The sequence below is a fragment of the Gadus chalcogrammus genome, chromosome 8, assembly GCF_026213295.1.
Source record: "Gadus chalcogrammus isolate NIFS_2021 chromosome 8, NIFS_Gcha_1.0, whole genome shotgun sequence".
NCBI lineage: Eukaryota > Metazoa > Chordata > Actinopteri > Gadiformes > Gadidae > Gadus > Gadus chalcogrammus.
Genome location: NC_079419.1, coordinates 5,779,612 through 5,793,929, shown reverse-complemented (window position 1 = coordinate 5,793,929; position 14,318 = coordinate 5,779,612). Strand labels below are relative to the sequence as shown.

Sequence of the window (14,318 nt, the reverse complement as noted above, 5' to 3'; positions counted from 1 at the left end):
AAACTTCTAACTGATTTCACGGTACACTCTCAGATCCAGATATAGTGCCCACAACAACACCACACGTTGTAACCTAGACTCCTATATGAACAGCACAGATAAGAGCAGAATAAGAGCTGGATGTAGATTTTTTTTATGAATTATAATCTTATGAGATGATAGGCTTCTCAAATGTTACAAAGAGTATGAACCACTTGCGTCTATGAACCCCCGGTTAGGGTTAAAACAATGTTAAACAGTCATTGCTTTTCAACTTAATCAAAGCCCCCTTATTTGAAAAAACTTTAAGGGGTGAAACTTAATTGAGTTGATAAATACCTACACGGATCAATGGCTCAATATACATTTTAATAGAAAAATAAAAAAAACCTAAGCTCAGCTCATGCTGGATTCTAACAGGCCTAAGAACTAACAGAACAGATCATTGTTGTAGTGTGAGCAGGCTAAACCCTCCCCTCCCACAGGGGCCACTGACCTCTTGTTGCTCCCGGAAGACGTCAACAGAGCAGAGTCCTTGCTGTGGCCGTTGGAGCTGCCTATCGACCCGTTGCCGTGGCTCTGGTTGCCACGGCTCTCGTCTCCATGGGACTCCGTCCCGCTCCCGCTCGACCCGCTGCTCTTCATCTCCACGTCTTCCTCGGGCAGCTGGCGGGAGCGGTGTCCCCGCGGGGGGGAGGGGGCCGCCGGGGGTCCCCGAAGGGACCCGCTGCTGTCGCTGCCCTCGGAGGCCCGCCCCAGGTCGGGCCCCGCCTGGCCGTAGCTCCCCATGCGGCGGAGCTGGGCGTTGGAGCCTCGCCGGGCGGGCCCTCGGGGCGTGGGGCCACACAGGGAGGCCCTTCTGCAGCCACGGGCCCCCCCGTCCTGGTCCTCCAGACCGGGGAAGTGGTACAGCTTGGGGTCCGAGTCCTGAGACATGATTCTGAGAGGGCGGTGCGGGTGGAGGCTGTTTGGGTCGGAGTGTGCTGGTGGTGTTGGTGGAGCTGCAGCACACAGTTACTCCATTTCCAGGTGTTTGCCTGGAAGGAAGGGACGGCTGAGGTGGGGGATCTGTCGAGGGAGGGAGGACACACAGAACCATGTCAGACACGTCCACCTTTTGGATCGTGACATGGAGTGGACTATGAGATAGACGGACGCCGTATGGGAAGGATTCAAATCAAACGCACGCTTGGAAAACGATGCATTTGGATTTGACGCCACCATTAGTATTGCCGCCGTTTAAAATGTGCATTCGCTCACAACAAAGACGTTTGTTCAACGAGTAAAAGTGATGGAGCAAGTCTGTGCTGGCAGGCATTTTAACCACTTATGTTATGTTTCACTCCAGTGCCATCGAAGGCTGGCTAGTGTCACGTCAAATCAATCAGATCAAGGACCTCTTAACACTTTTATTTTTCCCGCACCAATACCCTTTTCATTTGGATATATGTCATATTACCAGAGTAAGCTGAGCTCCAATGGCATTCCAAGTGCAACAGTATGAACAGCCACTGATATTGATGGCATATTTAATATTGAATATTGAAAATAATGATATTGATTATATATATTTTTATGCAATGATTATATATTGATGATATATTTCAATGTAATGATTATGCATTATGTATATCTTCATGTAATGATAATATATGGATTTTATATATTGTATATGTAATTTAATGATTGTGTATTATCTATGTTATTTTATGGTTCTATATTGTACTTATAATGCAATGATTATAAATTGTATACATAATGAAATGATTATATATTGTATATACAATGTAATGATTATATATTTTTTATATAATACAATGCCTATGGGTTATAGAGGGGATATTGCATTATATTTAAGTAGGCTGGTCCTTTATTTCTGCTCCTGTGAACACAACATGGCCAATCAAACATGTTCACTTTTATTTATTTTTTATTTTTTATATGGCCCATCAAGGCAGGGCTGTCACAATGTAAACACAATGCATTGACAGTGTCTCCCAGCCTTAGTTATGTACATAGAGGCTCTGCTCTAGAAGGAAAAGGTTGCATCATCGTCATGGCATCCAATTGGCCCAACCCCCCTCCTCCCCTCACCACGCATGCACTTCCCCAGCTCAGCTGTTACATCTTCTACTGTGCCACCACACACCACCTTACATAAACATGCAGGTGCTAGCGTTCTATAACCCAGCATCTCCTCGTAGCATTGCCTTACAGTCTTGTGCAACCGGCTCAATTTACATAACCACTGACATCTAGGGGTTGGCGGCATCATCTGTCACTGATGAGAGACTGGAATCTGAAAAAATGGTCTGAAGGTTTCAGATGGATGTAGCTCAAGTTCAACATCAATTTGATCCTAATAGAAAATCCCACGTTAATTCCCAGCTCTCAGAAAGCACTACGGGATCCCATGCCAGGCACACCATTCGTGTCCTCTCCCTGGATACAACATGGCAAGACTCCATGCTGACCTAAATAAACTTTCCCTGACAATTCTCTTCAGGACTTCAAGGACTTCACCGGGCTGCTGAGTGAAGTCTGTAAGATGACATGAGGTCAAGCTAAATCCCAGAAACACACAAAAAAAAAAAAAATGAGGGATGTGCTTCTCCGAACAACACTCATAAACGCTCCCTGCACCTCCTCACAGTGTTTGTTGAAAACAGCACGCGGGAGGCAACCTGCTCTCCCTGTAGACCTGCATCACATTCACACACCGCCATGTGGGCTGTCAGGCGTAACAGTATGCAGTACGCAAGCATGTGCTACCTCCAGGCACTAATACGCGAGTCCCCAGGCCCCACTGCATTATTCAACGTGTTGAGGAACGCAAGGACACAGGCAAATGAATCAAACACACATAATAGAGCCCTGCATAAAATATCTGCATACTTCTTTCGTTTTTTGCAAATCACCTACTCTGATTAAGGATAAAGCAGTTTGCAGTGGAGCCTGTAATGTCCAATACAATGTCATCACTAATGTGCTTCGATGAAGATGAATCTGCATCCTTCACCTTCATATTGGAGCTAAAGAAGAGGTCACGCCAGAAACCTTTACTGAGTACAAGAGCGGGCCTACAGATTAGAAGTTCTTCACAATAAATACATTTGGAACAAAGTGTATCTATTGGAAATGTATGGGTAATGCATACAAATTCCTATACGATTATTTGAATGATTTGGAAATATTTTAGGGACGTGATAAACACTGCCAGACAAAGCAAAAGGGGAAGCCCCAAGTCATTTAACTTTACCTGTTGATTCACATGAGTTAATGACAACGGTAAAGCCCCCATCCATTTATAAGGGTATGCAGGTTCGCAGCCTTCTTTATGTTATGTGTATGCAATAAAACCAATATAATATCAAATAAAACCAGATGTTGTTAAAGGGCTCCAATCGACCTTACGTGCACCCCAAAGTAGGTATTTCAGTAGCAGCCTAATTGGAAAAACGTCCTAATTGGATAATAATTCATAATAACACAACTATAGGCTAATTACAATGGAACTGGATGGATCATATGAAGCTGTGTTGATCGAGCATGCACCGACTGCAGCAGCACGAGGGTTGGACGCGCTACTACTGTCTACTCCACTGACCCGCACGCTGACACAGTTCACGTAGAGAAGCGCATACTGCGTACAACAACATACAAGGACATTCATCATTCATCAATATTCATCAAAATCATTTAAGTACATTCTTAAGTCTTTGTTTTAAAATGTATGCATTAATACAGCAATGAAATAACTCACCAGATTGACGCATCACACAATAAAATCGAACTAAAAGAAGACGTTTCACTCACCCGTCAAAAAGAGAATTCCCAGCGGGTTTTTTAAAGTTTATGAAAATGTGTTTCTTTCGAGTCTTCAGAGTCTTCGTGGCTGTTTAACGGCAACCAAGTGCTTTGGTTGGCTGGACTGCGTTAAGGGTTTGAAACCCCTTCGTTCTCCCTAGTTTCTGAATTATAGCCCCGACAATGACCTGACTTATATCTCCTCCTTTAGCCCCGCCTTAAGCTGACATTCATTGGTTACTTAAGCCATTCAGAGCGGGGATGGTTCAGAGAGCTAATCCACAAGACAGCTGGAAGTGAATACAGCCATGCTGGTGGTTGGTGGTTGGTGGTCGGCTCTCAGCCCGAATACGACGAGCGTTACCTAAACGGTTACACAAGTGTGTGTGCGTGTGTATCCATTCAACAAACACCTGTGACACACCTAACTTATCTGCTGTCTTCAAGGATAAAACAGTGTATAGGGAAATCATTGCATTATTTTACACTTTATTTCACTATCATTATTAATCATTATTAAGAGAAGGACTGTTTTGCTTTAACATACAACAACACAACATACCAAAAACACACAATAATTGTGTGTTTGTGTCTGTGTCTGTGTAAATTGTACGGGTCTGTGGGAAATTGTGGGACTGTGTGCATGTTTGCGTGTGGTGAGTGTGTGTGTATGTATTTGTGTGTGTGTGTGTGTGTGTGTGTGTGTGTGTGTGTGTGTGTGTGTGTGTGTGTGTGTGTGTGTGTGTGTGTGTGTGTGTGTGTGTGTGTGTGTGTGTGTGTGTGTGTGTGTGTGTGTGTGTGTGTGTGTGTGTGTGTGTGTGTGCAAAGTAAGTATTGTATTTGTTACCCCTTGTGGCAAATGACAAATTAACGATAATAGTAATAATTATTATTATTTTATATTTATTAGTATAAGAGCAGCTGCTGGAGCTGCTGCCCCCCGCGACCCTGCATTACCTAAGCGGTTTGAAGATGAGATGAGGTGAGTATAAAAATGTCCTATGGTGTGAACCCACAGATGGGCGAGGGGCAGGTCTGGGCGGTGTGGTAGGCTGACTTCCAGATAAACCCACATTTTCCCAGTAGCTGTGGGTGAGCAGATGGAAGAGCGCCTATGCCAATGTGATGATGAAGCGAGGTGAAAGGGAAGGTCTGTCCCATGCCAGGCATGTGTGCAACGTGATGGGCGTTATGCTCTGCACATGCCTGAACACGCCATACACCCGCGTTGTCACGTTGTTTTTAAAAGCATTGAGCCACATTTAAAGTGAAACGTTATGTTTGCATGTGTTTCAAATGTCCAGGCCTACATCATTGTTCTGCAATTTTCACATCTTATTGAGGTGCGGAACCCCATAACTAATGGAAGAATCTGAAAATAGTGGAAGAAAAAAGCAAGATTTAGAGTTTTAGAGTATCTGTGCCTAACACTGGCTTACAGTCTCTTGAAAGTAGTTCTAGAACAATTCATCAAATGTTTGTGTGTTAGTCGTACTTTACAATGCGAGCTTTGTCATCTTGATGAATAGGCCTGCCCTTTTTGAAAGGGTCTCCCCTTTCTGTCTGCCGACCTTGTGGGAAAACTCAAGACAATTATTCATTTCGTCAAGAATATCCTCAGTTACATAAAATAAAACTTTAATTAAGTGTTATTTTTGTTAGCATATTATATCTGTTGTATAAGGTGACTTTATACCCCAGCTCAGTTGACTACACACATACAGTAAAACAACATGCAAGCTACGTAGTTTCAGGGATGCCAGCATCCAGTGGCGATTTTAGCCTGAAATTTCTGGTGGGGCAAATTTATTTGACGTCATATTACGTCACAAAAATAGGTAGTTGATTATTATAACAGTAGGCCTACGTATATAGACCAGTCAGGTATACTATGGGCTGCATTTTGAGTGCCAGCAGGGAGCAGACATCGTATTTCAAATACATTTCACATGCTTTAGCGCTCAGTACGACACAAAGATGTTGCCTATAATAATAATAATAATATTGCATTATATTTTAAACACACTATTCGTTCCAAAGAATCTCAGAGCGCCAACATGGTACGCACTATAATATAGCATTAAAGTAAAACAATTAGACAGACACATAGCTGGGTGGCACCCAAGTGGGTGCTACATATTGGTGGTGGTTAGTGGGTCCCCCCTTCACTTTAGGCGTCTTTGAGTGTTATTAATTATTATTATTCTTCATGTTTAACCTCTGTTTTCCTTTTATTCCTAGTCTGTTTTACATATTTTTGAATGATGACTATATGCTCTGTAAGGTGACCTTGGGTGTCTTGAAAGGCGCCTCTAAATTAAATGTATTATTATTTATTATTATAATAACTTCCATAATTTATTAAACAAAAAAGACGATCTCCTTCAGCTCAAAAAAAAAAAAAAAAAAAGGTTTTGACTCACCAATGCCGATCACTTAAAAAGGAAGTTGGCTCAACGGTTCTTTGCTTGAGCAAACCTCTCGATTACTTTGTCGTTAAAATCCAACAGTCCATTAATGAAGGTGTTTTCAATAGAAAGCATGGAGAGGGCGTTCAGTCTCTTCTGTCCCATCGTCTACATTACCAGTCTACATTACGTAGAATACGTAGATTACGCAGTTAACGTCTAGGGGCAAATTTGAAATTGCCCCAAGCCTCAATGTTAACTTTGGCCGGCGTGGTTCGCGCTCATTGGTGTTTCTATGGTAACGGTGGGGCAGCGTGGGTCTTTGCCCCTCCGGAAACAGGAAACGGAAATATAGACATAACGTTCATTCAAGCAAGCACACAGGCAGTAGAACACACGAATCAAATTACTCCAAAACAAGGCAATAATGCTTGTGAGTCAAGTTTATTAACACAAATATGTACGCTACTTTGCATATAAATATATATATATAGTTTGCCACGAAGTAGGAATGGATTGAGCCTTCTGCTCAACAGCGCCATCTCGTGGGTCTGGTGGGGCACTGCCCCACCTGCCCCTAATGTAGAAACGCCACTGCCAGCATCCATATCATACGAATCACCGCGGCAACCAGAGAAACGTTGCTGATTAACTAACAAACTAAACCTCAAATACATTCATGGATTGTATTTTACGGAAATAAAATTCACATTTATCACTAGAAATTATAAGAAAGCGCATTTGAATGTCGAAACTATCTTAAAATATTAAAAGGGAATACGAATGAGAAACAAATGTCATCCATCTTCGTTTTGGCAGAGAGCCATTGTCCACATACTAGACGTTTTGCTGTTTCTTTGGGGGCGCTGGACCAGCGAACGGTCAAATAGGTTGTTTCGAGTCATTGAAAAACTACGTATTCTGTTGTTTATGCTGGGTACACATCTAGATGATTTTTCAAATTTAGAAATCGTGGGAGACCACATAGGCCTACCTAATGATAGTTAAGATACATGTTGGTTTTGTGTGCTGAAGGAAACGATTTTGCCAAAAGAGCACAGCACACACACTACCGATTCCGATTTCACAGAAAACCAGTTCCGATTTTCATCACTGAAAATTTCGCCAATCTCTCGCGATCAACATTGTGACTTTAGTGTTAACAAACACGGCGGACAACGATCAGGAGGAACTAGCTAAGCTAGCGTTTGTTAAGTTGCATCTGATCATTTTAAACTCTTTTGTTTTTGCCATCACGGCTTCTATTATTATTATTATTATTATTACTATTATTATGAATTGTTGGTATTAATTACGATTTCAAAAGGCCATCCTCGTACCCATGTGACAATCACTGCGTTCTCGGTTGTCTTTGCAGTTCTCCCACCCTGCAGGATATCGGCTAATAAATAAATAGATTGTTTATATTGTACATGTTTACAATTTACGATCGTAAATAATGAACATGTTTAATATTTGCGTTTTCGAATCGGTGACGGCCCGATCTTACCAAAACATTCTTAACGTAGGTACCAAAATACACCAAAATACAGGATCACCTGGCAAAACCACTCCCGATAGAACCATCACATCTTGGCTTTGCTGACCGGAACTGGAAGGGGAAAATGCTGCACAATAGGGCTATCGCTCCTGTAGTGTGTACCCAGCAGGGGGGACATCACGGAAAGGCTGCACTTTGCTTAGTTATATAATTCCAGCCTACTTACAAACTGGGTTACGGGGAAGGACAGAAATGATTCATAGTGGCCTAGTTTTTAGGGCATTGTCATTTTCCACAGTTGTATGATTTTGGACCATGTCCGTTTACCTGCTCCACAGTGGCAGCTGATAAAACAGCGTAGGTTAACACACTGTCACAGACAGGAAACGAGGACAGTGGAGTGCATTCAATTATGGGATGTCGTTTTACTGCCAGGTTGCAATTTCCATTCCATCCAGTTTCCTGGCAGCCGCCCCTCAGAACAAACAGATGAATGTGCTGATTTTTGTGATTCCGATTATCTTTCACTGCATTTAGAAATGATAGGAGTTACTAGACATTTCTTCATCAACTAAAATAGATGCAGTGAAATAGATGCTTGATTAATTGCACATCAATAAATAAGGTTTAGCGTAAGTCCTAACATTAAATATTTTTTGCCTACTAAAATCACAGATGATGGGTATGTGGCCGGGGTCTATTGCATGGCTCGACCACATAGGCCTAGCCTTGCATGTTTCAATCACCTACAGGGCTCCTTCTCATGGCTCTATCAGTGGTAGTCAGTGTAGTGTGGATCGGAAGTGATTCAGACCCTCCATCTATGTGTTGGCAGCTTTAGGAGGGATCATTATTGACTTTACAGAAGGGGGGTGAAATCCTGTATCTTATCTTAGAGCTGAGGCAACTGTTCCTCGTTTCTATTCCTGGTGTTGTTCAGACAGCTCAGTACGTGGGATCCCTTTTTGAAGTCCCTGTGACCAACGCTACTCACAGAACGGTAGTCGCCAGTGACGTCGAGGTGGCTGTGATATCACTCCAATATTCATCGCCATGAGTTAAAGCAGTCTGACGCAGGTCGCATATTGCGTTTCTTCTCTGCGGTGACGTTATCTCTTGACCACATCGTCTGGTTGTAGTTATGAGCGTCTGAACTGATCCGTATATATCTAAAATGTAGAAAAATGGTCAATCATTCATACATTTGTTTATTTAGACCACAGTTTTCTGTTCTTTTCTCTATTTATTTCAGAAAGCCTTGTCATACAGTATCCTTCATGAAAAGGCGTGTGAACGTTTCTTGTAAATGGAGGTAAGGATTAAAGGGGACCTATTATGCTTTTTCGACTTTTATGACCTATAAACGTTGTTATAATGATTGATAGTCATGTTTAACCATACTAAAGTGTCAAATAATGACGTAGGCCTACATGCATTTCGACGTATTCCCTGCTGACAGTCTAGGGTGGCTGTGCAGAGCGCTTAACACTCGGGACAACGTTTGCGATTCACTTGTTCACATTTCCGGGAATCATCTACGTAGAGGCACTCCTGCCGCGCCCCCATTTGCCTGGTCAAATCTGCCCGCGCACACGCTTCAAGGAAGGTAACCAATCACAACGGAGTTGGGTTTGCAGGAGGGGGGCTAGGGGGCGGAGAAGGACGAAACCGAGCGTTGACAGAGAAGGATGAAAGCGCCCAGATGAGAGGAAGAGTTTCCCGAAAATCTACAACGTTTTTTGTGTATGGTTAAACATGACTATCAATCATTATAACAACGTTTATAGGTCATAAAAGTCGAAAAAGCATAATAGGTCCCCTTTAAGGTCCGAGGTGTCATAGACCTTTATTGAGTGATAATCAATTTGGTTACTTGGGCTTGTACAGCTACCCATGGAGCTTTAGATAATTTATATTTACATGTATTTATATTGTAGTCCTGTATGTAGTCCTATTGCTGTTCCATCAATTAACAACTATGGGTTTTATTCAATGGGCACTAAGTAATTTAGCCTGTGTCGCCCTCTATAGGCCTTATTAAGAACGTACAACCTTTTGGAAAAACTATGACGTGACTGTCTGTTTGATTCCTGTTTCTACTGACAAGCAAAAATGAATAATGTAGTCAGTCGGAGGAAATTGGATATAATAAAATTGCAATGTAATTATGGTTATGCCAAATAAATAGACGATTTTGACCAAATTATTATTAGGCGTCAGACAAAACATGAGAAATATAGTTCAATGTTATTGCATGCTTTTGACATGTTTATTATAATTTGCAGAAGGGACCTTAATACAAAAAGTTAGAAGGATTTGGTTGCCTCTAGGCACAAGCAAAGTGTTATATAAGTAAATAACATAATAATATAAAATAATATAACAATGATACCTCACACAGCAAACAAGAATGCCCTTGTTTAACAACCATTCGGGCGAGTAATATTATATATAAATGTAAACTAAACAGATACAAAAAATAGTGCAAAATGAATAAACGCCCCAAACCTTGCTTTTTAAGGGGACAGGGTGACTTAATGGGAGTGCTCACAATCGGTCTTAGCTCTAATCTAGTCATGGCTTATACAGATTTAAGCATGTTTCTAAACCTTTGTAACCCTTCCATACAGTGTATGGATTTAAGTGTCTGATAAAGAGGCCCACAACTGGGACATATTTCCTTTCACAACGGAAATACTTAGGTCGACATCAACCAACTGATGTGACACCTTGACACGAGGGAAGCTGCAGTTTGCTATACTCTCTAGCAGGGGGGAGGAACATACTTCGACGCTTGACAAAGATGCCCAAATCTGCCCTTCAGAATAGCTTTTATGTGCTTTATAATTGCACGCAGTCTGTGTGCATGTCTAGCAGTAGCCTATGTATGAAAACGTTGTTCCTTATGCTAATTGGTTCGTATAATTCACACTTCCAAGGTGGTCTTCTTTCATACCAAAGGGGTGCACCTGTCCTCCAGAGTCACCACCAGCCACTCCAGTTTGCCGGTGATCAGGCGGCTGTACGCCCACAGCACTGTGCTCAGACTCGGGCTGCTTTGAGGAACACAGGAGGAGGTTAGCGGGCTCTCCACTGCCCCCTGTTGGTGGAGATATAAAACACAACCAGGAGAGGCGAAATTAAAAAGAAGTGCATTGCAAATAAGAAATATTAATAAAAAGAAAATGATTACATGACAATCGCTCTGGATCTGGTGCTGGTTGTATCGCTGTGTTTTCCATCGCTAATGTTTAACACAATATATAACGATGAGTGTGTTAGTGAGAATAAGAGATAAAGTGTGTGTATGAATGTGTGTGTGTGTGTTTGTGTGTGTGTGAGAGAGAGAGAGAGAGAGAGAGAGAGAGAGAGAGGGAGAGAGAGAGAGAGAGAGAGAGAGAGAGAGAGAGAGAGAGAGAGAGAGAGAAAAAGAGACAGAGAGTGTGTATGTGTGTGTGTCTGTGTGAGAGAAACAGTGGGAGAGAGAGTGTGTGTATCTTTGTGTGTGTGTGTGTGTGTGTGTGTGTGTGTGTGTGTGTGTGTGTGTGTGTGTGTGTGTGTGTGTGTGTGTGTGTGCTTGTGTGTGTGTGTACGTGCGTGTGTGTACGTGTGTGTGTGTGTGTGTGTGAGAGGAATAGTTAACGAGAGAGGATTTAATTGTAAAGCACCGTGAGTTGTCATAGTAACTACAGCAACGTGCTATGTATTATCGATGCAGAAATTAAGCTTTGAATTTATGAAGATGGCGCTTAGGGAGGGGGGGGGGGGGGGGGGGGGGGGGTTGTAGTGTCTTTGTGGTGTGAAGGGTTAAAAGATGATCTCATCAGCTCACTATGGCCCCCCTATCTCACATACTCTCCTGAGGAAGGAAGGCCTTAAGTCACCTCACCTTCACCCAGCGGACATAAAGCAAACAGCGGCTGGTGGGTTTATGGGAAGCCAGGCTATTCCGCTCAATGGGAAGCTGAATACGTCACCCAATGAGAGTCAGGTGGGAGGGGGGGGGGGGTAGGCAGGACAGACATTTGTTATTTAGTCTTGTGTGTGTGTGTGCTTGTGCGTGGGCATGTTTGTGTGTCTATGAGGGGGTGAAAGAGAAACCAAGAGAGAGAGAGATAGTGAGTGTACATATTTGTGTGTGTGTGTGTGTGTGTGTGTGCGTGTGTGTACGTGAGTGTGGACGTGCGTGTGTGTGTACGCGTGTGTTTGTGTGTACATTTTGGTTTTGAAGAGTGTTCCGAACTAAACCGTGATATGGGCGCAGTGGAAAAGCTTATGACTCATTCGCGTTGTTTTCTATGTGTCTGTGTGTGTGTGTCTGCATTAGCTTGCGTTTTGGGTAAAGAAAGAGGTGGAACAGATTGCGTCAGGGGAAAAAAAAACGCACACGTGCGCCATGTTAATTCATTCATCCTGGTGCGCCGTCACACAGGGTCCTTACACTGAGCTCCAGGTGTGCGAGTATGTGCTGATAGTTGGTGAGGCTGTGCTCTAGGCTTTGGAGCAGGGCGGAGACACAGCCAGGCGGACTCAGGGCTATGGCGGCACGCACGTCTTCACCAAGGAGCCCTAATGATGCAATTATGTCCCCTCTCTTCTCCTGGTGCTGAGGTAACACACGCACACACACACACACACACACACACACACACACACACACACACACACACACACACACACACACACACACACACACACACACACACACACACACACACACACACACATTAGCACACACATTAGCACATACAGACATATGCGGCCACACACGTGTAAACGTACATGCACGTACATGATGAAGCATACACACACACACACACACACAAACACACACATACAAACACACATTAGCACATAAAGGCCCACACGGCCACACACACACACACACACATATGAACACACACAGACATACAATGAAGCACACACACACAGACACGCACACACACACACTCACACCACATACACATACATTTCAGACTCCACACTCCACACTCATGCTAACGTACTGATTTGCCTTCCCACGAGGCTTTGTGAACTTTAATACAGGGCAGCCGAACCTCGGTAGATAGAGTCACTCCACCGTCACCACCACAGGCACTCTGGAGAGAGAGAGAGAGAGAGAGAGAGAGAGAGAGAGAGAGAGAGAGAGAGAGAGAATGGAAAGCTTTGAACAGCCACCAACACAAGCAGACAAGGCAGATACAATGTGTCCATTACAAGACCATTGGAGAGACATAGTAGAGAACAGAACCGACAGGGTATCCTAGAAAGTAGATAGTTCACTCTCTTCACGTCTTACCAGATCAGTCTGCATCTGTGCCACGGAGTTCACAGCTCTCCTCCGCGAGCCTCGGTCGCACACAAAGTCTAGCGGCCTGGCCTCTGCATGCCACATCACACACACCACCACCGCGCAGAGCAGGGGCAGCCCTGGAGACCCGTGCGTCGTTACACGATGCCCGGCCACACACTCAAGCATATATAGCGCAGTATACAACTCCTTTGAGGCGTGCCTAGAAGGAATAATCCGTTACTCATTGACCAATGATGCAACAAGCGAACCCGTCCGTCGTCGGTGCTTTGGAAGTCATACACCCCCCGCTAGGCCGCTCGGAGCACACGTTCGTTTAAATAGATCCAGTGTGGTTTGAATGTCCCCGGTGCGAGCTGTGGGCTGTGGGCTCCGGCCCACGCACTGCTCCCATGGGACCTCTCGCTGGGAAATGGGAAGTGCGGGTGTTATCTAGAGGTGAGATACGCTCAAACTTTCCACTTGTGCAAGTGAGGCCTGCACACACACACACACACACACACACACACACACACACACACACACACACACACACACACACACACACACACACACACACACACACACACACACACACACACCAAAGGCGTCCTTTTATTGACGTTGGAAGGGTTATGGAGTGCCAATGGGTCAGTTAATCATTTATCAGTGTTACATTCCATAGTTACACAGCTGTACAAAGCAACATGGTAGCCCAATGATTTAAATATATGAGGTCTAGACAACTGTCTATTAGAAAATTATTGTTCTATTATTTTTAAAGAAACATAAAGAAACATTGTCGGCAATATCCATATTTTTCTGAACTACCCCCATGGTGTTTCTAAACGGTTTAATGATATCAACCATGGTCCGTTTTCTTCTAGTAAACATTGAACGTGACTTTGCACACAGGCTCTACAAACAGTTGATTCATACTGTGCCTTTTCACTACAGTCTCATCCATCTCTCTCCGATGGACGCGCGCCTTCCACCCCGGATACCATCCATCCCATTCCCAGCTGCCGGACGCAGCTGGGAGACGCAGGGACACTCACATGTTACTGACCTGGGGAGTGTGTGTGTGTGTGTGTGTGTGTGTGTGTGTGTGTGTGTGTGTGTGTGTGTGTGTGTGTGTGTGTGTGTGTGTGTGTGTGTGTGTGTGTGTGTGTGTGTTCGGGGGGGGGGGGGGGGGGGGCGCTAAAGGTGAACATATTAGACGTCAGCAGCCTCAGGCAATAAAAATAAAACGTGCCCCTGCATGCACCGTCAATTCATATTTCACAAACCCCCATCGTCTCCACCGGCTGATGCGACACACACACACACACAC

At 43.8% G+C, this 14,318-nt stretch overlaps 1 protein-coding gene across 1 annotated transcript in view; it reads right to left on the bottom strand.

Moving 5' to 3' along the window:
* Positions 1-10,587, bottom strand: part of per2 (period circadian clock 2) — a 24,597-nt gene extending 14,010 nt beyond the window's left edge. The window contains exons 1-2 of the mRNA XM_056596224.1: positions 8,690-10,587; positions 476-1,047 (exon numbers count right to left, since the gene is read on the bottom strand). Coding sequence (XP_056452199.1) covers positions 476-915 — 440 coding nt within the window. The 5' untranslated portion in view covers positions 916-1,047; positions 8,690-10,587. The remainder of the gene's footprint in view (positions 1-475; positions 1,048-8,689) is intronic.
* Positions 10,588-14,318: the final 3,731 nt, after the last annotated feature.